The sequence below is a fragment of the Diaporthe amygdali genome (assembly GCF_026229845.1).
Source record: "Diaporthe amygdali strain CAA958 chromosome Unknown NODE_5_length_1802954_cov_64_987939, whole genome shotgun sequence".
Taxonomy (NCBI): domain Eukaryota; kingdom Fungi; phylum Ascomycota; class Sordariomycetes; order Diaporthales; family Diaporthaceae; genus Diaporthe; species Diaporthe amygdali.
The window spans coordinates 251430-273404 of record NW_026517025.1 but is presented as its reverse complement, the minus strand read 5'-3'; the positions used below and the strand labels follow the sequence as shown (position 1 = coordinate 273404).

Below are 21975 nucleotides of genomic sequence, written 5' to 3'. Positions count from 1 at the left end.
GTCGTGACCAATTTCAAAACATGTTGGCTATGATGCTGTTCCTGGCGCACCTTTTAGGTCTATCAGCTCGACCTGTTGGTCATGCCAACCGCCATCTTGGTGTTCACCGTGCAATAAGGACAGGGTTATAGCTCATATCTATTCCTGGAATCTATCAAATAGCCTTATAGCTACATTCGTAAACGAGCACACGAAATGCTACTCTGCTGTTGGGCCGAAACCAGGCGGCCTGCTGTGCCACTGCGACTTGGCATTTGTTGGCCCCTGAAGACAAATGAGATTTTAAATCACTCTCTGTTGGTTGAACCTGAAGGAACAATGACCACATGTGCACACAGTTGGGCGGTGGCAGGACAAATCGAACCAAACGCTAATTTGTTAGCTACTGTGTACACAGAAGTGGGGCTTCTCAACTGACATAGCTCCACCCCGCATTCTCAAATCGGCCCAGGCCACATTCTTGCAGGAATGACTTTCACCATCGTTATCCTTTGAACAGCCATCTTTCTAAAACATCATCATGGTCAGATGGCTTCCAGATCTATATTTCGCAAGTTCTTGGGTCTACGCGGCCCGTTGACTTCTTGGTCCCCATCAGTCAAGTCTGGATTACCGCAGATGTCTCGAAGCATGGGGTCTACCCAGCAAGCAACATCACACAAGCCTTTGCAATTCCCATCGGCAGGATTTGAAGTTCTGAATGGCAGCGAACTTATTGAAGAAGAACTTGCTGAAGGATACAATGCTAAGAACTATTATCCTGTGAAGCAGGGTGAGGTTTTCAATGGTCAATACCAGGCCATCCTCAAACTTGGGTTCGGAGCCACGTCAACTATATGGCTCTCTAAGGACTTCCAGTACGTTGATTCTTACTTTCCACTTTTGAACAGTTATCCTGACGCTTCTTCAATCCTAGTTCTGGCGACTATGTGGCACTGAAGGTCTGTACCACAAACTCTGAGAGGGAACGAGAGCTACCCGTCTATGAGCACATCAACTCCATTAAAAAAGGCTCCAAAAGCCCCGGCAAACAGGTGATCAGGGACCTTATCACTCATTTCACGATATCCGGTCCTTCCGGAAAGCACATCTGCTTGGTCCAAGAACCATTGGGGGCGAATCTTCGCACGGCTCAGCTCTTGAACCCTGGAATGCTTGACGCGTATTTCATCAAAGCACTACTTTGTGAAGTTCTTGAGGGATTGGATTTCCTTCACAATGAGGCCAAGGTTGTGCATACTGGTGCGTTGATACACGGACTTCTGTCACAATTAGCGCTGAGATTACATAATCTGACCGATAAAACAGATATCCAGCCCAGCAACCTTATGTGGTCCCTTTTTGACAAGAGCGTCTTCACGAGGCTGGAAGAATCAGAACAAAAGTGTCCCTCACCTCGCAAGGTTCTCAAGGATAGGAGTATATATCTGTCTACGGATCTTGAGCCGTCAGACGGTGAGCTCAGGCTATGTGACTTTGGTGAGGCTCGAGTCGAGGGCGACCGTGAGGGCCTTATCATGTCGGACGCATTTCGTGCACCAGAAGCTATTATGAATCTGGCTTGGGGATATCCTGTGGATATATGGGGCCTGGTCCAAACGGTGAGCACATCACCCTTGCTTTCTGAATAATTGGCTAACCAGGTCAGGCGTGGTTAATGCTCGAAGGAACTCCGATGTTCGAGTGTGAAGACGAAGAGGGCCAGTACAATGTCGAGGTCCAATTCGCCAGTATGATAGCTGCACTCGGCCCTGCCCCATTGAATATGATCAAGGAAGACAAAGAAGACTATCTCGAGATCTGGGATGAGAACGGTGGGGACAATCACCTCGCTGAACTCCTGAAGCCAGGAGGATAGAAGAAGAGCCACTGACGGATCACAGGTAATTGGATATCAGATGTGTCCATACCGAAGAATGCGACCTTCGAGGACAAAGTCAAGCACTTGCAAGGGCGTCAGAAAACCGAGTTCATCGCCTTTTTGAGAAGGGTCGTGCGTTGGGACCCAAAGGACCGACCGACCGTCAAACAAATGCTGGATGATGCATGGCTGCAGCCTGACGAAGAGGGTCCGGCTTCCACTAATGTTTAAAGTAGCATATGTGATGCGCCTCTGCTCCCTTGGACTTCGGTAGAAGTCTTTTCTAAAGTCGGTTGATGTGGAGATGAGGTGGACGTCGAATTGGGGCCATCATAATTGGTAGTGCTGCATCCTATTGCCCATTCAAGTTAGCAGACAAAGGCACAGCTACTCGCACAGCTTCACAGCTTCGTTGCTGGACATACTCGGAACACAGACAAGGCCAAGATGCTAGCGTAAACGCTCACCTTCGGGATATAAGCTGCAATACAGTTGATTCAAGCACATACGGCCACAGATACAGGAAAATACGGGATCCCGTCCGCTCTCCCATAGTCAAGCCTGTAATCGCTGGATTAGTAGTTGGGTCGGTGACGACCAGCGAATACCCGGTGCTGTATGTTTTTGACCCTTTTTGTAGTACCCACTCAGTGGAGCCCATGTTCACTGGCTTTGTAGTTGAAGAGTTTTTGGCCCCCCTCGGTGGTGGCCGGCCGCGCCAAGGCCGGCCACGAAGCCCGCCACAGACCGAATACTTTTGCTGCTCGTGTCTTCGTCTCAGACACCTGTGAGGCCGAGCTTTAGGAAGATTTTTGCTTCTCCGTTATTGGGTTACCGCTTGCCGCCGAAGTCATCTCCCCACCCAGACAGTCTCTCTGATTCTTGGCTCAGATGCACCTAGATTGATCATAATCTCCACACATCCTTCCAAATACAACAGGGCGCTCTAATTGTATGCATTCCATGTTAAGACAATCGAATATTCATCCTATCTAGCTGGTCTTTTAACTGCACGGCCAGCTCTGGTCTAAACCTGGCCACCGCCTGCCGACACTGAGTGGACGCCGGCTTGGCGTTGCCGTGCTCTATGCAACCACACCCTAGACCTTACCCGCACCGCATGCGAAGAACGCCAGCGTGGGTCGATAGTTCCGGAATGCTTTATTGATGTGAAGGGGCAGCCCGCAGAAGACATTTGTAATGGGCGTTGACGGATTTATATAAATTACTGGTGCGGCTCGAGTGCTATTGATCAGGTCTCAAACTATTCACTCTCCGCTGGCAGGCGCTCGGAAGCTAGAATCGATATAGCGGACGATATCGGAGCCCTGTTCTCCCTTGTGATTTTTGAATGTGGCATATTCTTACCTTTGCCATTGTAGAATTGCATGAGATGACCGAGTCGCTCTTCAAACTGAACAATGGGCTTGTCGAATCGTTGATTGGGAAGCCCAGCTATCCTACCCAAGTAACGGCGGCTATGGCCCACAAAGTCGTTTACCGACATTTCTTCACATTTCAACGCGGCGCACGTGAAGAGTTAACGGACTGGGACATGTTTTCTTTTCTATTTCGACCCCTGCATATACCTGCTTTGCGATTAAATTCTACCTACCTTTCCACAATCATCCGATGTATACGGTTCGTATGTCTGATTGCTTGCGGTTGTGTCTAAGTCCACCTGATGAAATTACGGGTCAAGCTGTCGACTGCGCCAAATCGGGATAGTTCTGGCAAGGTAATGTTGGCCTGACCTGCAATAGCGAACGAGATCAGCTGTGTGCGGCAAGATTTTGGGACCACTTCTACCTTTCTGCACAACAGTGCAGTAAAAACTAAATCTAAAAATAGAAACTCAGGGAATTGGCGGAACTACAGGATAGAGATCCAGAGATGCTCAAATTGTGTGATAATTTGGGCAAGCATTGTCCCTAGTTGACGTCCCTTGACAAGTAAATCGCTACACCTTAGCCCTGTCTCATACATTGTCTGTTGCTACCCTCGGAAAGTATACCTCCACCATAGAATCCTAGTTGCGTACAGATCACTCATGTCTGCCAACTTTGAAGTTTACCGACAAAGGGCCTCTGAAAGGTGCCGACGGTCATCTCCTCGCATTTCCAACCCCTTGAGGAATTTGTACACGGCTCTATACCAAACTGGGAGACACTATTACACTTAGTATTCGCTCAGTGTACGAGGAATTCCACGACGTCTTGTTTTGCAACCTCTTCGACTAATTCTTCATCAAACAGCTCCCCTACTCCCATGACACCGTCGATAATGGCCGTTCCGACCATATTGAAATAACCAATTTCATCTTCCAAGGTCGGCGATTCTGGTGTCAAGACTAGTGGAACTTCAATTTCTGGGGGGATTACTATTATATCACCATCCTTAGCTCCACCCGTGCTGATTCCGAAGCAGCCATCCTCGGTGATCAGCAAGTCTTTTCCTGCCAGGTATTCTATGGCAGATAGGATTATTCTTCCATAGAACTCATGAGAGCTGTTATGTAGAGCACCAGGGCCCGAGTTGAAGACCGTATAGAAGGTCTCAAGAATCGACTTTGTCGAAATATCGAAAAACGATGAATGATGGGCAACGCAGGCTCGGGCCATCCTGGAAACGAGGGTCTCAGGTTTCCTGACGGTTTGACCTTTACAATCTCCCGACCCATCTATATCTAGGAGCTCCTTGACCTGCTCGAGGATTTTTGATTGTGTGTCTGCGAACCGGACTGCAACCTTGCAGGCCCCGAGACGTCTAGCCCAAAATCGAAGTGTCGTGTTTTCAACTGATACACACGCTGGCCTATCTTCTGACAGCCTGAGGGGCATCGCCACCCTTTCTTTCATGACATGTTGATTCAAGTTTATTGTTGGGTATGTGAAAAGAAAATTGTTGTACGTTTGCGTGAAGTCCGGCACCCATGAGGGACATAAGCGCGAGGCACCCGAAAGTCGTTCGTCCCGAAGCCCGAAAACTGACCACAGATAGGAGCTTTGATGTTCGAAGTTCACTATATATGTCGCTGCCTGGAGCATTACGTCAGGGACCGGCTTCGCGTAATCTGGTGGGTATACATCCTGAACAGCCGGCACCATACCATACAGCGCAAAGATCCTGTCATGCTCGACGAAGCATTGCCGATTCGCTGTGAAGTATAACAACATCGCTAAACATTTCCCATGGAAGTTTCGTAAACGTGGAAGGATCCAGAGTCCACTGGATGCACCGGACTTCACTTTCGTCGCTATTCTCCTATGCACTTCGGCCATTATCGCCCGACCTTCCTCATTCGTCATCTTATACCCAGCTTCTAGGCGTTCAATAGCTTGAGAGGCCACCTTTTCCAAGGTATCAGTATCGTGGTTCTCAAACACAGTGGTAAGCTGGAACGGCTTTATGTCTCCGCATAGACACACCGGCTCAATGCGAGGTAATATGTATTCTTGAAAAGTCCAGACGCGGCTCCAGTACGACAAGGCCATGAAATCATAATAGCCCGCATGGGCTAGTACCATAGCCCAGTCCCTATCTCGTTCCCCGCTCTCTGAGATCGCTGCCCTGGCGTCCAGCACCAGCCAATATGCCGACGCAGCGTTGTAGCTTCTCGTAGCGTGAGCCCGCATCCACGAAACGAACATCTTAATGCAGGTGTTGGACGGTCCAAGCCACATAAGCACCGCCGGGGCGGTGGAATACAGTCGTCTCATCTGCGGAACCTGCACGTTCTTCTCTTGGACGTCTTCCTGGTTGATGCAGATAGCGTCAATCCACAGTACGCGGCGCTTCCACCGCTTCCGGACGGCTCGGAGACCGGCCTCGAGATTCACGGTGACATCGAATGGCTCGTTATCGACAGTGATGGGTATTGTCTTGGACAGATCTCCCCACACGTAGGATAGCGCGGTGTATTCCGGGGCACTATCAAGAGACGCGATGGACAGGGTGCATCGGATGGCATCGCGAGACTGGCCCGGTAGCAGGGTAACGAGACGAATTTCACTCTTTTGAGTGTCGAGTGGGCTGTATTGTACCATTTCGGCTCGTTGGTGACCTGTGTCCAAATGTTGTGCAAAATGGTAAAATATTGAGACATTCAACGGGATTAATGACGGTTTCAACTGATTTACATGTTGTGACAAAAAAGAAGCCCAAAAAGTGGGGTTGTCAGCCTGAAATAAGATCCCCTCTAAAGGCATGCCTTGTGTCACCCACTGTTGGCAGACTGGGCAAAGATCGACCATTCCCTATGTGGTGATACAGGGGACAACATATACAGCCGATTTGCGTCAGAAAATGGAAACCACGACAGAGATCATTTTTTCGTTTTTTTTTGGGGGGGGGGGGGGAGAGGGGGCGGGCGCCTTGAAAAGTTAATGACCTTGCCTTCGCCCGCAATAGGCAGTGCGATCTTCACATCTGGAATCTGGTAACAAGTGAGGTGCTCGAGTCACATCGTAGACAGCGCATGGGCACAATCTGCGCTCTTACCGAAATGCACGGGCAGGAGAGACAACGCGATGCGTTTGGCGAGTGGTTCGTATGTACTAATCATTAGCTTTCTCGCCTGATTGCACGTAGCTAGTAAGGTCCAAGTTCTCAACCCCTTTCAAGGTCAAGTACACATCTGTGCTTTACAATGGAGACTCTCAATAGCAATGCTAAAACCAAACTACTTGTCATACAGTTTCCTCAGTGGCAGCCTATAGAACCCCCCCTCCCCCAGGGGACCCCTGCGATCAAGTTGGCGCTGCTGCTGAGGTCTGACATCACATTGAGGGCATATGAAGCACCGCATCGCCCGCTCCTTGCCGCATAACAAATTTGAGAAGTGCCAAGTCCGGCCATGACAAGTAAGAGGGAACACCTCTTGGCTGACATTCCTCCAGTTCCTCTCCATAACACTTAGCTCACGCCATTGGTCAGATACCAGAAGGTCTCTGCAGACCATCAAACACACGCCTACTGCCTTGTGTCCCAGGTTGGGCCGGAATGGTGTCCTTTGACCTCCCAGCGTCGTTGAATGGTGATCTGCCTAGGGTGTTGTCCGGTGGTGTCTGTGTCGCTGGGGCCCCCTTCAACACGGGTAGTCAGCGGGAATTCGTCGTCCAGCCTGTCGAAATTTGTCAATGGCAGATCGTCACGGGTGCCCTGCAGCCCAGTCCGTTTCGAGATCGGTCCGTAGTCCTTGCCCGGGGAATTCCAGCTAGCATCCTTTCCACGTGAGTCCCCCGGAACAGTATGTCCCTTGCGAGGGTCTTTTCCAGCGAGAGCGAGCATTGCGGGCCTAATTGTCGGCAGACAAATGTTGATTACGCCCAGGGTGGGCTCGAGGACTGAATATACCGAGACATCCGAGGCGGAGTAGGTGATATCATTCATGTCCCAATCTACGACCGTGATGACGCGGAGAAGAGAGATAACACAAATTCTGTGCCATAATAGGAGTCAGAACTGCTCTAACAAGAGTAGTAGCCGTCCGAGCAATACTCACATAGCGCCGAGGCTGAACATGGAAGCCAAGCTCAACTTCCTGGAGAGCAACATATGGAGGCCAAATAACTTCGGCATAGGTAATCCAACGACAATTGCGTCTATAACGAGGTTGATGCTGCCAGCAGCCTTATACGCTTCGCTCTGCCCAGGCACGTCGCAGGTTCCCGCCAGTGACTTGTCCCAGTTGTACTGTACAGGCGTGCAGAACAAGAATGCTTCGCATATGACCGAGATCAGGTACATAACAGTGACAAGCATGACGCCGTAGCAGATAATGTGAAATTTGCGACCAGGGAATAATTCCGTGTATAGAGACAGAATAGAGATCTTCACGCAGGTATTCGCGGCCGCCCAGAGTATTTGCCCAGATATGCTGACCTGATACGTGGAAGAAAGATTAGTTCCAACAGCCACCTTCAAGGCGACAGGATTCTCGACAGACCTTAAGATATATAACAAACTTCTCGGGGTGCTCCGTCAGAATGTCAATGAGATGGTACCCTATACCACCCAAAACAACGGCTGATCACACATCAGAAGCAAAGTCAGTGGATTCCAAAGTCGTAGCCAAATAACAGAGGCGGATCTTACCAATTAATTGATTGGTCATTGAACTGACTGTAATGAATAATGCTAAGATGGCCACTGTAGAATCAAGAATTAGTTTAATGTTGTACAAGGAAGAGAGGCATTGGTTTAGGGTTACTTACTCCAGTCATTCAGCGCCAGCGGCGTTCTTTGTATGTATCGGGACCATATTCGAAGCCCTATTGCAATGAAATCCAAGACGATGAAGACCAAGACAATAATTATTACGCGAACTGCACCAATGGGAAGGCTCATGGTGGATGATGAGATGAGAAGATGTTGAGCATGAATAATAGCTTCACTTAAGTTGACAGCAGGCAGAAGCAGTATGTATTCTTCGGCAGGAAGAGCCTGGTTGTTATGTAATTTGAGAGGGCGTCATGACGGCCGGTGTTAACTGGGTTCGAGGATGCTGTGGCTGCACACCGGGCCGGATCACATCACACATACTAAAATTAAATTCCTTTCTGGCCTAGGATGAATAAACTTGTGCAGGTAACAGTAAAGAGGTCTACCAAGTATAGGTTGGTCGCCACTGTGTGTCTCCAACGGGATGACCAGACTGTGGTCGATCGACGATGAGGTAATTACCCGCCTGCAGCCAACCTGCATACGCACCCCCAGGTCGTTGCACAGGGGCAGACTGCCACTGCATGCTGAGGTTCGCGATTGTGACTTGATGAGGTTACAAGGCAGGCTGACGCATCCAGTAAACCGCTCTAGCTTGGGGACGTGCAAATCGCTTGCTGAATTTGTGGGCATGACTGGTCGAAAAGATGCACGAGGTGATGAAAAGCCTTGTCATCTACCTGCCCCTCCCCATCTCGGAACTGTTCGAGTTGGTTGGTAACGGAGGAATTGAGGCAACCTTGCTTCCTAGCCTGACTCTGACTACCACTGACCTGTATGCAGTTGGTTGCTAGTAAACAATTGGCCAATGGTATGGAACGGCCGTTGCAACCTTATTGTAGCTCATGCTTGCTAGTCAAGCGGTTGGCCAAGTGGAAGCCGGCAATGAACGTGTGATGTGTCAGTTTACTAAAGCTGTAAGTTTTCAAGGACAGCTGTGGAGGTATGAGTCGTGTAAAAACAGCCTTGTTGAGCTGATGGTGTTGAATATGGTCTATCAATCATGGTGTTGAAAAGAATGCTTTATCATGACATCTACATTCATGTCGCTCCATGGAAGCTTTCCACCCCGTGTCAATAGGGCATAGGAGGCCCACGCCGTTGAATTGGTGCCAAGCTTATCAGGTAAGAAACTTCCATGGCAGTTGGGCAGGGCGGTACCTAGATGCCTCTCCTGCCTCATACCTCCTCCGGGATTCCAAACAGTACATGGTAAATGTTGACTTCTCCACACAGAGTCGCTTTTACCAATGAATTGGGCCAAGTTTGATCAGGTAAGTGCCAACAAAAAAATCGTGGGATCCCGGAGGATGTGAACAAGGCTCAAATGTGCAGTCACTGATCTGCGTTGTGCGATTGGCCGCTTCTCTTGTCGGCTTGTTGGTCTATGTCACTAATTCCACATACGCATAAATTATTGGAGCAAGGGAATCCTGGAGAATTTCGAGTATCAGTACAATGAAGCCGTTGGTTTCGGATCATATCAAATTTTGTAATATTCTCCCGTGCGGCGTACCATGTGTGGCGTGGACCCCATTTCTTGAACTGCAGTTGGCTCATGCTGTCACAGGAGAGACCACGCTCAACGAGTCCTACCACTGTGTCACGGGGCGTAAATGCACTGATCATGGCCTAAGATGGCCCTGTCAATGTGAATCGCAGGTCCAAACGGCTAGAAGACAGGTTGGCCCACTGCCTATGCCACGCAATGTGGAATGATATTTCCAGCTGGGGGATCAGTGCAAGCAAAACATTCAAATACTGATAGGAGCGAGTCACAAAACCTCAGGTTTGTCATTTACGCCATCGTCGTCTTCCTTTCTTTTTACCTATTTTGAACAGCAATCCATCAAAATGAATGATTCGAGGAACACTCTCAGCGCTGTGAATAATATGTGGCACAAACTGGGAAGAATAGCCACATCTGCATGTGCACCATTCCACCTCATTTGGGAGTTTACAGAGAGCGACTTCCCTACTTTCGTCGTCCCGAACACAGCGTTTGGCATCTTGGCAGCTCTTGCTGCAACCCCTCTCGTCAACACCTCTGGATCTTCTGTTTCGTGGTTGAGCGTCTTGCAGAATTTTCCGGCCGTATTGATCTTCAACTGGTGGCACACATTCATATTCGACCTCTCTCACCAATGGAGCCCTCAGTCAGTGGCAGAAGACCGCATTAACAAACCATGGCGGCCGATCCCCAAAGGCAAAATTACTCCCGACCAAACAAGGCGCCTGATACTTGTCATCATACCACTCAGTCTTGGCCTAGATTATTACATGAATGTCTGGGACCAGGGAATTGTTATCCACGTTATCACTTGGATGTACAATGATTTGGGAGGTTGTGATGAGTGGTTCTTCATTCGCGATCTGTGCACAGCCAGTGCCTTCGCTATGTTTAACAGCGGTGCCTTGAAAATTGCATCTGGTTGTTACATGAATGATGACCAGTGCGATGTCAACGAGCTCGGCCATATCTGGACAGGCATCATCAGTGCCGTTATCTTCACTACCATGCAAGTCCAGGACCTGAAGGACCAGGAGGGTGATCGCCTCCGTAACCGAAAGACGGTGGTTTTGCTCTTCGGAGAGAGTGTATCGCGAGCATCTATTGCGCTACTGGTCCTTTTCTGGTCGCTTGTGTGTGTTTGTTTCTGGGGAACAAGCCTGCGAACTTTTGCTCTTGCAATACTACCTGCTATTGTCGTGATTTGGAAGGTCATGATGTCAGGATATAACAAGACGGAAGACCGACGAACTTGGCAACTGTGGAGCGTATGGCTTATCTGTCTTTATGCTCTACCTTTGGTTGGGAACAATTGACCCAACAATGGGCATTCAGTCGAGTGATTGAACAAGGTCCAAAGTCTAGACATTACAATTAGAGCTTGTTCAGATCCAAAGGAGTACTTAGGGTATATTCCTTTCCATGCCGTGGAAATTGTAAAAGACGGACATTCCGAATAAATAGACAACGATGAGAGAATCACACGTCGCCTATTATCATTCATTGTTCTAATCTCATCTCTACCCAATATCCAGCACTTGACTTCATAACGTTTGATGGCTTGATATTCTGTCCATGAAGGACGAGTCCCCGAGACTGAGCGGCTTCAGGCCCGCTGGAAATGGCAGCAGAACCGAATTATTTGCCAAGTTCACCCTCTGGAGTGTCTACCGATCTCATACTGTATTGCGTACGCAAGCCGCGCAGCTCACAGTCCAGGTTGCATAACCGTGCAGACCCAAGGGATGAATCGATGTGTGTGCCAAGACTCGCGACATTTGCAACCTGGTCAGCATTCCGGCTACGGAGGCCGAAAGTGATGTCGGGGAGCCACACCAGGGAGATTGGGCAGAAGATCACTGCTAAGTGTAATTGAACATATGCACATGAGCAGGTGTAACGGTGAATTAACGGGAATGCGGGATCGTGGGACTGCGAAACTGCGTGAGCAAGAACAGAGACCTGCAAAATGCCTCGATGGTTTGTGGGGGCGGGCAGATCAACTTCAGAGCTGCGGCAAAGTCTGGCCCGGCACCCACGGCGCGAACAATTTTCCATCTCAGTTCAGCGAAAGGACATGTAGTCACCAAAGCTGACAGGTTGCATTAACCCCTCTTGCTACTGCATTGTCGAGCATGCAGTTGGTGGTTGCCCCATGTCTTGTTGGTTCTTTGGTTCCCGTCCAACGTATCAATCACATGTGGAGCAATTAATTCACTTGCAGTACTTCGAACAGTGTTACATAGCCATAGGCGCCCGGTAATATGCGAAAGGGAGGCTCAGCATGCAAGAAGGAAGGTTGCATAGGATTTTGGTAGGGTAGCAACCCCGAAACATGCCCGTACTCGCTTAGAACCAACGTGCCTACTGGCTCCCATGGCCCAATGCCTCGACCTGGAGACATCTTCTTGAGGTCTGAACCGGCTCCAGTCTGTAGAACAAGAGTAGACATCGAAACAACGTTCTACGTTCCTCCCCCAGATCCAATGATAAAGAGAACACCGCCACAGAGTTTGCGCGTGACGGGTATAGATCTTGGAACCGTTGTGCTTGAGCTACTACACATTAAAACAATCTCATATCCCCTACTCTGTTTCAACACGCATCTACGATATTAACTTGACCGCAAATCCAAGGCCAATCATTTTACAACATGTCTTCATCCTTTGACTTCGTCGTTATTGGAGGCGGTACCTCCGGCCTCGTTGTCGCAACTCGTCTGTCAGAGGTCCATCAGTTCCGTATTCTTGTGCTGGAAGCAGGAGACGATCATACCAACGATCCTCGTGTGAATATTCCAGCTATGTGGGAATCTTTGTTTGGTTCAGAAGCTGATTGGTGCTTCAACACCGTGCCACAGGTATCAATCCTCCTTTCCGTACCTAGGTACATGGCCAGCGCAAATACAGCTCTAAAATACCTCTACTTTCAGACGCCAACTGACAGTTTCAAAAGGCAGGTCTGAATAATCGACCTGTCACGGTCAACCAAGGCAAGGCGCTAGGCGGCTCAAGCGCTATGAATGCCCAGATCTTTGTTCCTCCCACCAAGGCAAATTTCGATGCTTGGGAAACACTCGGAAACGAAGGCTGGGATTGGGATATGCTCCAGATGAATATGACCAAGGCCTACACCCATCCCCCAGTGAAGGTGGAGCTGGAGGCAGCGCTCGGTGTAGACGGATGGGCGGCCAAGAACGACGCAGCTAAAGGACCGATTCAGACCTCTTTCCCAAAGGTTGCTGTCCACAAAGCCTGGGCCAATACAATGAAAAACCTTGGGTATTCTATGGCTAATGATCCTTTTCTGGGTGCAGCAAGCGGATCATTTAGTACTCTTCATTCTGTTAACCCAATAACGAAGGAGAGAAGCTATTCTGCCTCAGCATACTACCAGCCATGCAAAAAAAGCGAGAATCTCGTGGTACTAACTGGCGCACATGCAGACAAAATTCTTTTCGATCGGGAGGGAGGAATCAAAGCAAATGGTATTCAGTACACTCACAACGGCATCACCCAGACTGTTTCAGCCACGAAAGAAGTCGTGCTTGCAGCGGGCACTTTCCAATCACCCAAGATTCTGGAACTTTCAGGAATTGGAGACGCCCAAATCCTCGCCAGGCATGGTATCGAATCTATTTGCCATCTTCCAGGGGTTGGCGAGAATCTCCAGGACCATCTCGCCTGTGGCATTGCATATGAAGCTGTTGATTCATTAGAAACGTTAGATACGTTGGTGAGACAGGAGCCGGAGGCCATCAACCAGGCGATACAGGTGTACACAACCAGCAAATCAGGGCCCCTTACCAGCGTCGGCATCGAAACTTACGCCTATCTCCCAATATTGGACAGGGTGTCTCAAGAAAGTTCCGGCTACAAGAGACTTAGAAAGCTCCTCGACGACAACATCCCTCCTGAATCGGATCAACGGGCTTCTGCCCTTCACTCAGTCGTCCGCCGGACGCTGCTGGATCCGAAGGCACCCTCTGCAGTGTATATGACAATGCGAGGCCAAAACCCTCATCCTGTTGACCTGACGTGGTCCCCAGACTCCCCAGCTGGCCCAGTGCCGGGAAAATTCTTGACCATCGCGACAGTTCTCTCTCAGCCTCTATCCCTAGGCACCACCCACATCCGGAGCAACAACCCTACAGATGACCCCATCATCGACCCGGCCTATCTCTCCAACCCTGTCGACGCTGAGGTGATGGCAGCACACATGCTGCAGATTGAACAAATCGCCGCATGTGAGCCTCTCTCAAGCACGTTCTTGAAACAGCCGTTGCGGCGCCGCGACCCAGCGTCGGACTTCAATGGTGACTTGGAGAAAGCGGAGCGGTTTGCACGGACGAGCAGCATATCGATGTGGCACCCCGCGGGCACGTGCGCAATGCTGCCGCTGGACAAGAAGGGCGTCGTGGATAGTGCCTTGCGGCTGCATGGCGTTAATGGCGTACGTGTGGTGGATGCAAGTGTGATGCCCCTGATCAGTAATGCAAACTTGCAGGCTGTGGTGTATGGTATCGCAGAGCATGCGGCGGAGTTGATAAAGGCTACCTGGGCAACATGAATGTCACGAGTGAGCAATGACCTCCAGATTTTTCTTTCTCATACTTGCTGAGAACACAGTACTGGCTTGGAATTTCCGTGGCCGTTGGGGCAGATCAGTATTCCTGTCCAATATTGCACCGAGTTCACCCTCTTGAATACCCAACCACCTTCCCCTTGCCCATCTTGCCGCGTTGCGACGCCCAGAACGTTGCGTTTGATACTCTAATGCCGAGAAATTCTCCATCTAATCTTTGCACGATTCGTCACGACTCGAATGATTTGTTCTTCTGGCTTCAATTTAGCACAGCAATGGAGCATCAATGGAGACATTTCAACTTTTTTCGGATCAAGATGCTTTGAAAATTATTGAACCGAGAGGCATGGTGTTCTGAATGTATATGGAGAGAGAAATGCCCTCGGCTCCGAGTAAAATGGAGCACAAAAAGAAACAGAGAGAGAGAGACCAAAAATAATAAAATTTTCAAGACAACAAATTTAGAATCACTCATTTCAATGATCAAAATCTAATTCAAATTCATACTATTGTTCAAATGTACTCCTCTATCAAAGTGAAAGCGCAGCCGTTGAGTTTGCGGATTAAATACATCGACTGAGAAGATATTCGCAGCAGCGATCGCATTCCTCAGGAGCTCGTCTCTAAAGTCCAGCATGTTTCTAAACATATTTTTGAAAGTACCTAAAACACGAAATAAATGTTCCTTAATTGAAATTAAAAACTAGTTACGAAAGTGAGTAAACAACTTTTAATTTGAAAAATTATCTTCTACTACAACTTGCTGGAATCTCTCAAGGAGCGGTCACCACCATCCAAACATATCAGCCGATCCAATATGACTATGATGTGCCTCAACATTCCTGTAATCGAGTGAGTCCGAGATCTTATAGTGGAACCGCCGCTCTGCTTCTCAACGTAGAGGATAGCAAGGCCATTGATATCGTCAGGGAGTCTGGCATAGATTTCGAGGGCCCTAAAGACGAAATAAAGCAAGCTTGCAGAGTCGCTTCCGGCTCATCAGATCTGGTGGTAATTCTCAAGCGAGCACACATTAGATAGAGGTAAAATACGAGCTTTGACCGTTGTGACACGTTAAATGCTGTAGACGATCTCATCAGGTGTACAAGAGTAAGTTGATACCTCGCTCCCAGCAAGCTTCGCGGCTAACGACTTATTCTGTTCCCTTTATTGATCATTTATCAACGCTTTTTTCGCACCTGCAGCCAAAACAAACCTATATTCATAGTAGTTTATCCCTTAGGGAATCCCGTAAACGTTATATAGTATATAGAAGGGCAGTTCTAGTTTAAGAAATATAGAAAAATCAAAGCTGGTGCTTATTAACAGTTATTACTTATGCGTAGGCCATCACAGATATATTTGAAAAATCCTCCGATTGTATGTTTGAGCGAGATGTTGAGATTGCATCGTTCCTGGCGTGAAAGTTGTCTGCAGGCAAAATACTGCAAGCCCCAAAAGAGCTTCCGGAATCCTTAGTGCCCGAATGGCAGGATGGAGTGCACGTTCGCAGGCGCGAGATGAATTCGATCCGAACGTTTCGCAGAAATGGGAACCCGTGGGAAACCGTCGACATGCCAAGGAGTCGGATGTGTTCCTTACGAAGAGCGGGTACCTCGCTTGTACGACTGAGGGCGTCGGCCCAGGAGGAAATGATAGTGGCCTTGTTTGGTGGAGCACCAGACTTTTCACTACTGAGTAAAAAGCAAGGCAGTCAGCGAACGTCATATGAGTTTGTAGAGAAGGACTTTATGTAACGTCTGAGAGCGAAGACATTTGGCCTCATATTGACCCTAGAGGTCTAAAGATTCAATAGTCAAGTAAAGATCTTCAACTCTAATTATCATTACTCGCCCTTTACACAACTGAAGAAGCCGCAGGATACTAATCTATTATTAAGAACTAACTGTCATCCCTCTACTAGGAATATGTCAGGGATACTCGTCATGTGCCCTCTGGGCCTTGGCGCCAAGGAAAATAGCAGCTATTTAATAGCTTCCGCGAACGGCTTCGCCCTTAGAGGGACTTAGACCTTGCGTTCAACTTGGGGCCTACCACTCTACCTACGCACCTATTATTCTGATAGAATATAAATGCCTAAAACTTCCCTTGTGGATCCTCATCATAAATACTAGTGAATGTGGTGGGTCTCACAGGGGCTTGTAGCGCTCTTCTGCAGTACCCTTCGATGACTTGCCTTATCTTCTTAGATGGTCTAGGCACCATCATGCCCTGCCCGTGGTCCTTTCCGTCCAAGAACACCAGTTCAAGCTCCTCGGTACCATTCCACTGGTATTGGTTCCACGCCTGAATGTCGAAGTAATCATATGTCACCCGCCCGCTGTAGACATAAGCTGCCACATTTTTTGCGGCTGCGATGCAGTCCTCCCCGCCCTGAATGACTGTCGTGCGCATGCCCTTGCAGGATAGACTCTGTTCATTCTGGTGACCTCGACCATACTGCCCATTCTCAGCATCTCTCATACTGGGCATTATATCCTCTCGCCACAACGCGCACTCCCGCCAGCAAAAGCGCCGAGCAAGTGAATACGCTGTCCCAGCCTCAGTGGCGCTCGCCCACGTGATCTCCCACTCATTTGCCCGACCGGGCCGCCCTCGTCGCGACCTGCCCGGTGTTCGTCGCGTGAAATTGAACGCAACATCAGGTAGATGAAGCAAAAGAGCTACAGGGTCACAGAGGACATTGCCGGAAATACGAGGACCAAAATCCGGATGCTCCACTAGTCCCTTCACAAGCATGGTTCCGTAGGAACTAGTGACAAGTACGAAGTCGTTCCAAGCCCCGGGATCTTTCTTGCGTATCTGGGCAGCGATGGTCGCAATGCTTTGGCAGAGCTCCGATGTTGGCGGCAAGACCTGGGAGGTGACACGTGTTGATATGGGAAGCATTTCCACGGCGACAATCCCAATGTCATTTGGAATCGTGGCCATCCAGAATAGGTACGGAATCAACCCAATGCCGAGGCCATGGATGATGATGACCGGACGGTGGGTCTTCGATCGATGCGGACGATACCAGAAAGACATGTCAGGTGCGTCTGACGCGTTTGGCGATAGGAGGGAAAGAGGCCGGAGCGGGAAGACTTTGAAGAATGTCGACCTGGGTTGCCTATAGAACTTGTAGCCACTAGCCAAGAGCCAGAGACACATCATCATGTCAAGAGACCCGATTGCCTATCGTATCTCTGAAGATTAGCCAGAGTCAAGTGGGGAGCAGGATGGTCTGTGGGGTCTGCTGGATTATCCTGGGGCCAAGAACGCGCGTTGACTGACCAAGTAGTAAACGAGGCTTCGATGCTCCATGTAAATTGGATCGAAGCTCAAGCGCAGTGTTTCTGCTGGGCCCCTACCTGGCTTCAAATCCAGGCCCAGCTGTTGTCGAATGTGCTCGATGTATTCATCCAACTCATCTTGCGTGTCATGGCCAATGTCCCTGATATTCTCAGTCTCGAACAGTGCCCACAGTAACCAATCCTTCACATTGTCGATGCGGATGTCCTCAAGATGTGCATTATTGGTCCATTTACGGATGAATTGTTCCGCGTCTGGTATCAAGCTCACGCCTTTGTAGAAGAGCTTGGCGCGTTCTTCCTTGTTGAGCGGGATTGGTTTGTAAGGTCTGTGGCTTTGCAGGAAGAAACGATAGGGAAGAAAAAACGAGACATAAAACAAGATCTCGATCGCTCCGAGTGCTTCAATTGTAATCGAGACCGGATGCGCGATGGCTGTCACGCCGCCAAGTGCGAAAACGATGAAGAAGTAACTAAGACACAGCAACCCCAGGTCTCTCATCAGAAGAATGACCAGACGAATGCCCAGGTATTCTGGCCATGAGTTATTGACTATCATAATGGGCAGCTTACAAGTGCCGCCGTTCCTTGGATCTGGATGGCGTAAGCGCTGCCCCAAGTTTCCGCGGGCAAAGGCAGATCTGCCAATTAATCGAGTGTCCGGGGGTAGACGCCTTATGAGACGGGCTTTTGTATCAGGGATCTGTTTTGCCTCCATCGCGGGGTACCTCCCGAAGACGACGCCTGCGGCATCAAACGCCACTGATAACTAACTGCTTTTGCAGCTGTAGTCGAATTGTCTTATGGTCTGATACAGCATTCCGCTCTTGAAACTTCTGACTCCTCTAGGTGCACAGCCCACTTCATGCTGTTGCAGTCCCTTGATCGTCTTGACCAACCTTGGCTCGAGTTCGGATTCGGGAAGGGCTGTCAGGGCGCGAATTACTGAGCTTCATTTGCGTCGCATCGTATTCCCCAAAGAGGATAAGGCTTTCGGTAAGCGCACGGGAACAGGCTCTGTGAGGCTGAATGCCAGCGGGGCCCTCTGGGTTGGGATCTACATGGCCCTTATCGATAAACTTATCTTATCAGCCCACCGCCGTATTGTAAATAGCTTTGAGGGCGCGCGGAAAGCTGCGCTGCCTCTTCCTTTCTTTTTTTTAGGCAAACCTCAACAGAAATCAACGAATTTCTACAGCAAAATCGAGCCTTCGTGTCGTGACGACGTAGGAACCGTCTCACTTGCGGGACAATGGCTCAGTTGGTGTTGTGTGTGATGCTGGAAACGGGCAACCGCACACCCCCGAAAAACAGTTGTCCGGTAAGGGGGGGGGGCGGGGGTTTGGATTCTCGCGGAGGCCGCTCTGCCGACTCTCCTGCATAGCAGCCAGGAGCGCGCCTACGCGAAGTAGGGGAAAATAACCACGGGAAAGAAAAAATCCCAAAGAACGAATCATTTAGGCTCTAATCAGAGCAGCAGGATCACAATAATACGTAAAAATCTGCTTATTTCCGAAGACCGAACATATATAAAACGAATGGGTAGACTGGATTCTTCTCTAGGTAAAGAATGTGTCTGAAAACAACGCAAAACGTCGTTTATAGCCACTGATCCGAGCACGATTACTAAAGCGAACTGCCTTCCTGCCCATGGCGCTGAGCGCTGCAACAATGCAAAATTAGTCCTCACCTAGACACCGGTGGAACCAGAAGCCTCAAGAAATACCTTGCACGCCCATATCATTTTTCAGAAATGCAAATTCTCAAAGACAGTATTCCAGCAAATAATTGCTACCTAGCTCAACAGCTGCAACCGCACGTACTGCATGGTTGGTTGTTACTAGTCTGACTATACGACCCATATTGGCTGCAGTTTTTCCAACTCGAGCATTTCAGCCAGTCGCCGTAGCCATAGTCGCACTGCTGCACCCGGACCAAGCGTCGAAGACACGGGAACGCTCGACCAGCGCGTTATTGGCCGTTCAATGTGTGGGCCAACTGGTCTGAACGCTGGGTGGGTCGATGGGGAATGTCATGGCTAGAATGCACTGCTGCCTAGTCAGAAGACTACAGGCCTGAACCAACACAACCAACACACGACGAACTGCGGTACTGATGGGCCACTGGCTGGCATGACTTTTGGAAAGTGGCTTGATGACAGTTCTCTACCAGCAAAGTCGGTCTTTCAACGAACCACGACATCTTTTCATTGCATTCAGTCTCCCATTCACCTTTCGCCTTCTCCTGTCAACCACCCCGCCATACTCCAACCCCACACCTGGGCATCAACATGTCTAACGAGACGACCAAGGACCAACATAATGAGCTTGCTACTGTTGAGCAGCTTCTTCTTGAGGCAGATCATATACCACAATGGCTGAAGGATTCTGTTATCCGAAGCATGCGACCGCGTCAAGTGCAATTTTGGTCTCCCCCAGATGATCCCGATAAGCCAAGTCTACCTTACCTACCGGGTTTCAGCACCAAAATATATCGCCATAATGCTGAAACAGAGACATCGAGACCACATCTTTCAATAGAATATCTCAAAACGGTCACTCATAGCGAAGCGGTTGTGGCAAATCCGCCCAATGAGACCCCGGCATCCACCGAGCATGAGACGGCTCAGTTGACCATAGCTGCTCCAATTGCTGTTGGAGAGGCACGGGGGCCCCAGATAGTTGCCTGCACAGTAATTCCGTTACAAGAGAACAGGGTGACTGCGGAACCCTTCCAAGCTGCTGCTAAGTTGTATGATCCACTGTACTATAACTTTAAAGCAAGTATTGGTAACTACCCGAAAGATTGCGTGTATGATGCGGACCAAGATTATAAAGCCGAAACTGCAGCTTACAAGCATCTCTGCGAATGCGGGCAAGGTGGTGATACCACTTTTGCGCCAGAATATTACGGTTTTTGGATATTCTGGCTTCCTATTAGTATCAATGGGAAGCCCCAAACCAGATCTATTCGATTGATCTTGATGGAGCGATTAAATGGAGTCAGCATCCAGGACATGCGTGTTCAAAATAGTTTCGACAAGAGTATGGGTACGGATGCATTTCATTATCCTGAGGAGTACAGATTGGAAGTGCTTGCTCGCGCGATGGATGGTTATGTTAGGCAGCTCAAAACAGGTCTTGCCCAGGGGGATTTCGCAGGACGTAATGTCGTACTTGTCACAAACAATCAGCAGGAAGAAACAATATGTGGGCTAACCATACCACGCGTTGTGCTTATTGACTATAACAGGGCAAAAGTCGATAAAATGTCCCCGGAGCAGGCTGAATGGCTGCCGTGTAACCCTGGCGCAATATTTTGGGGCGAACTCCTTTGCGGTTCCTTTGGCGGTTGGGTTCCCAATGACTGGGAGGACGTAGAGATGCAGCAGCAGTGGCTGCTGGAAAGATTCGAGAAGAGCGAGCAACGGCGCCTCTACTACCCGTCTTCGGAATTCTTCTCACAGCAGCTGAACAAAACAGCCTGATATCAATACTAACCTTCATGGATACGCTTCTGGGGCCGGTAGAGTGACAATTGGCGTGCGACAGACCGAGAATATTTTAGACAAGAAAATGTGTCAATTCACACGTTTTATAGCTCGGACGAGTAGCCATTGAAATATAGTATTCTTTGTTGTCATGGTCACCGCATTCCCCTGATTAGTCCCAACTGAGTACCTTTGGAGCCTTGTAAAGACGAGATATACGGATTGTTTCCTGGTGAGCAAGGCCTGCAACAACAGCGTGTTAGGCAATCCCACAGAACTCCGTTGACAACCTCATTTTGTCTATTCCAAGGCCTTTCAAAGCCATCCTGCAAACAGATAGTTTCTATGTCAATTGTTGGTTTCTAGCCTCAGGGATGGTATCTTGCTGTGCTACAATTACCAACTGACATCTTCGGTCCAGTGATGGTATCATTTCTTCAGACGCTCAGATCTCACACGACGTGTCCAGCTCGCAGTGAAAATATTACAGTAGCTCAGATGGGTCGGACGCAGCCGCAAGAGTTTTACATACGCCTGGAAGCGAGCCTTTGAAGGCCCTTAGACGTCCGTTCGGCGTGGCTTTCAATCTTCTGCGCATTTGTCTGACAAAAATCCTGGTCGTTCTTTCTTGAGAAGCGAATTTAGGTCAAAGCCGGATGAGGCTTACTCTAACCGGGGTTGGTTTGGTGGATTGAAGGATCAGGATTTGTTTTCTGACTATTGGAAAGCCCATGTCCCCGCCCAAGCCTGCTGGTTACACGGCGGACTGCAAAATGACATGCACCGGAACAAAAGCTTTTCCGTGCTTACATTCGCTTCTGCCTGAGAAATACTGAGCTTCTTGGTCTTCAAATGCGAATTGTGAAAGCTATCTTCCTACTTATACTCCTTGAGCCTCACTACCCGCGGCCCTGTCACGCGAACGACACCTTTGCAAGGGTGTGATTAACCTAAGTCAGTCGCCATTATTCGGAAGCAGCCCTCCCGTAAGAAGATG

General features: G+C 49.2%; 7 protein-coding genes across 7 annotated transcripts; 4 read left to right on the top strand and 3 right to left on the bottom strand.

Moving 5' to 3' along the window:
• Window positions 1–630: 630 nt before the first annotated feature.
• On the top strand, window positions 631–1858 carry J7T55_015228 (protein kinase; the record flags this gene model as incomplete). Its single annotated transcript, XM_053139443.1, has 4 exons — window positions 631–857; window positions 917–1242; window positions 1309–1601; window positions 1649–1858. The coding sequence occupies 4 exons, from the start codon at window positions 631–633 to the stop codon at window positions 1856–1858; spliced, it is 1056 nt and encodes a 351-aa protein (XP_052996956.1).
• Window positions 1859–4050: 2192 nt separating this feature from the next.
• On the bottom strand, window positions 4051–5907 carry J7T55_015227 (uncharacterized protein; the record flags this gene model as incomplete). The annotated part of the gene is made up of 1 exon (XM_053139442.1): window positions 4051–5907. One exon carries the CDS (start codon window positions 5905–5907, stop codon window positions 4051–4053), a length of 1857 nt encoding a protein of 618 aa, XP_052996955.1.
• Window positions 5908–6832: 925 nt separating this feature from the next.
• On the bottom strand, window positions 6833–8209 carry J7T55_015226 (uncharacterized protein; the record flags this gene model as incomplete). The annotated part of the gene is made up of 4 exons (XM_053139441.1): window positions 6833–7301; window positions 7365–7744; window positions 7809–7888; window positions 8077–8209. The coding sequence occupies 4 exons, from the start codon at window positions 8207–8209 to the stop codon at window positions 6833–6835; spliced, it is 1062 nt and encodes a 353-aa protein (XP_052996954.1).
• Window positions 8210–9937: 1728 nt separating this feature from the next.
• On the top strand, window positions 9938–10909 carry J7T55_015225 (uncharacterized protein; the record flags this gene model as incomplete). Its single annotated transcript, XM_053139440.1, has 1 exon — window positions 9938–10909. One exon carries the CDS (start codon window positions 9938–9940, stop codon window positions 10907–10909), a length of 972 nt encoding a protein of 323 aa, XP_052996953.1.
• Window positions 10910–12246: 1337 nt separating this feature from the next.
• Window positions 12247–14162, top strand: J7T55_015224 (uncharacterized protein; the record flags this gene model as incomplete). Its single annotated transcript, XM_053139439.1, has 2 exons — window positions 12247–12453; window positions 12549–14162. The coding sequence occupies 2 exons, from the start codon at window positions 12247–12249 to the stop codon at window positions 14160–14162; spliced, it is 1821 nt and encodes a 606-aa protein (XP_052996952.1).
• Window positions 14163–16274: 2112 nt separating this feature from the next.
• J7T55_015223 (uncharacterized protein) lies at window positions 16275–18047 on the bottom strand (the record flags this gene model as incomplete). The annotated part of the gene is made up of 2 exons (XM_053139438.1): window positions 16275–17372; window positions 17472–18047. 2 exons carry the CDS (start codon window positions 18045–18047, stop codon window positions 16275–16277), a joined length of 1674 nt encoding a protein of 557 aa, XP_052996951.1.
• A 1731-nt stretch (window positions 18048–19778) lies between these two features.
• J7T55_015222 (uncharacterized protein) lies at window positions 19779–20975 on the top strand (the record flags this gene model as incomplete). The annotated part of the gene is made up of 3 exons (XM_053139437.1): window positions 19779–19944; window positions 20029–20239; window positions 20522–20975. The coding sequence occupies 3 exons, from the start codon at window positions 19779–19781 to the stop codon at window positions 20973–20975; spliced, it is 831 nt and encodes a 276-aa protein (XP_052996950.1).
• Between the last annotated feature and the right edge of the window lie 1000 nt (window positions 20976–21975).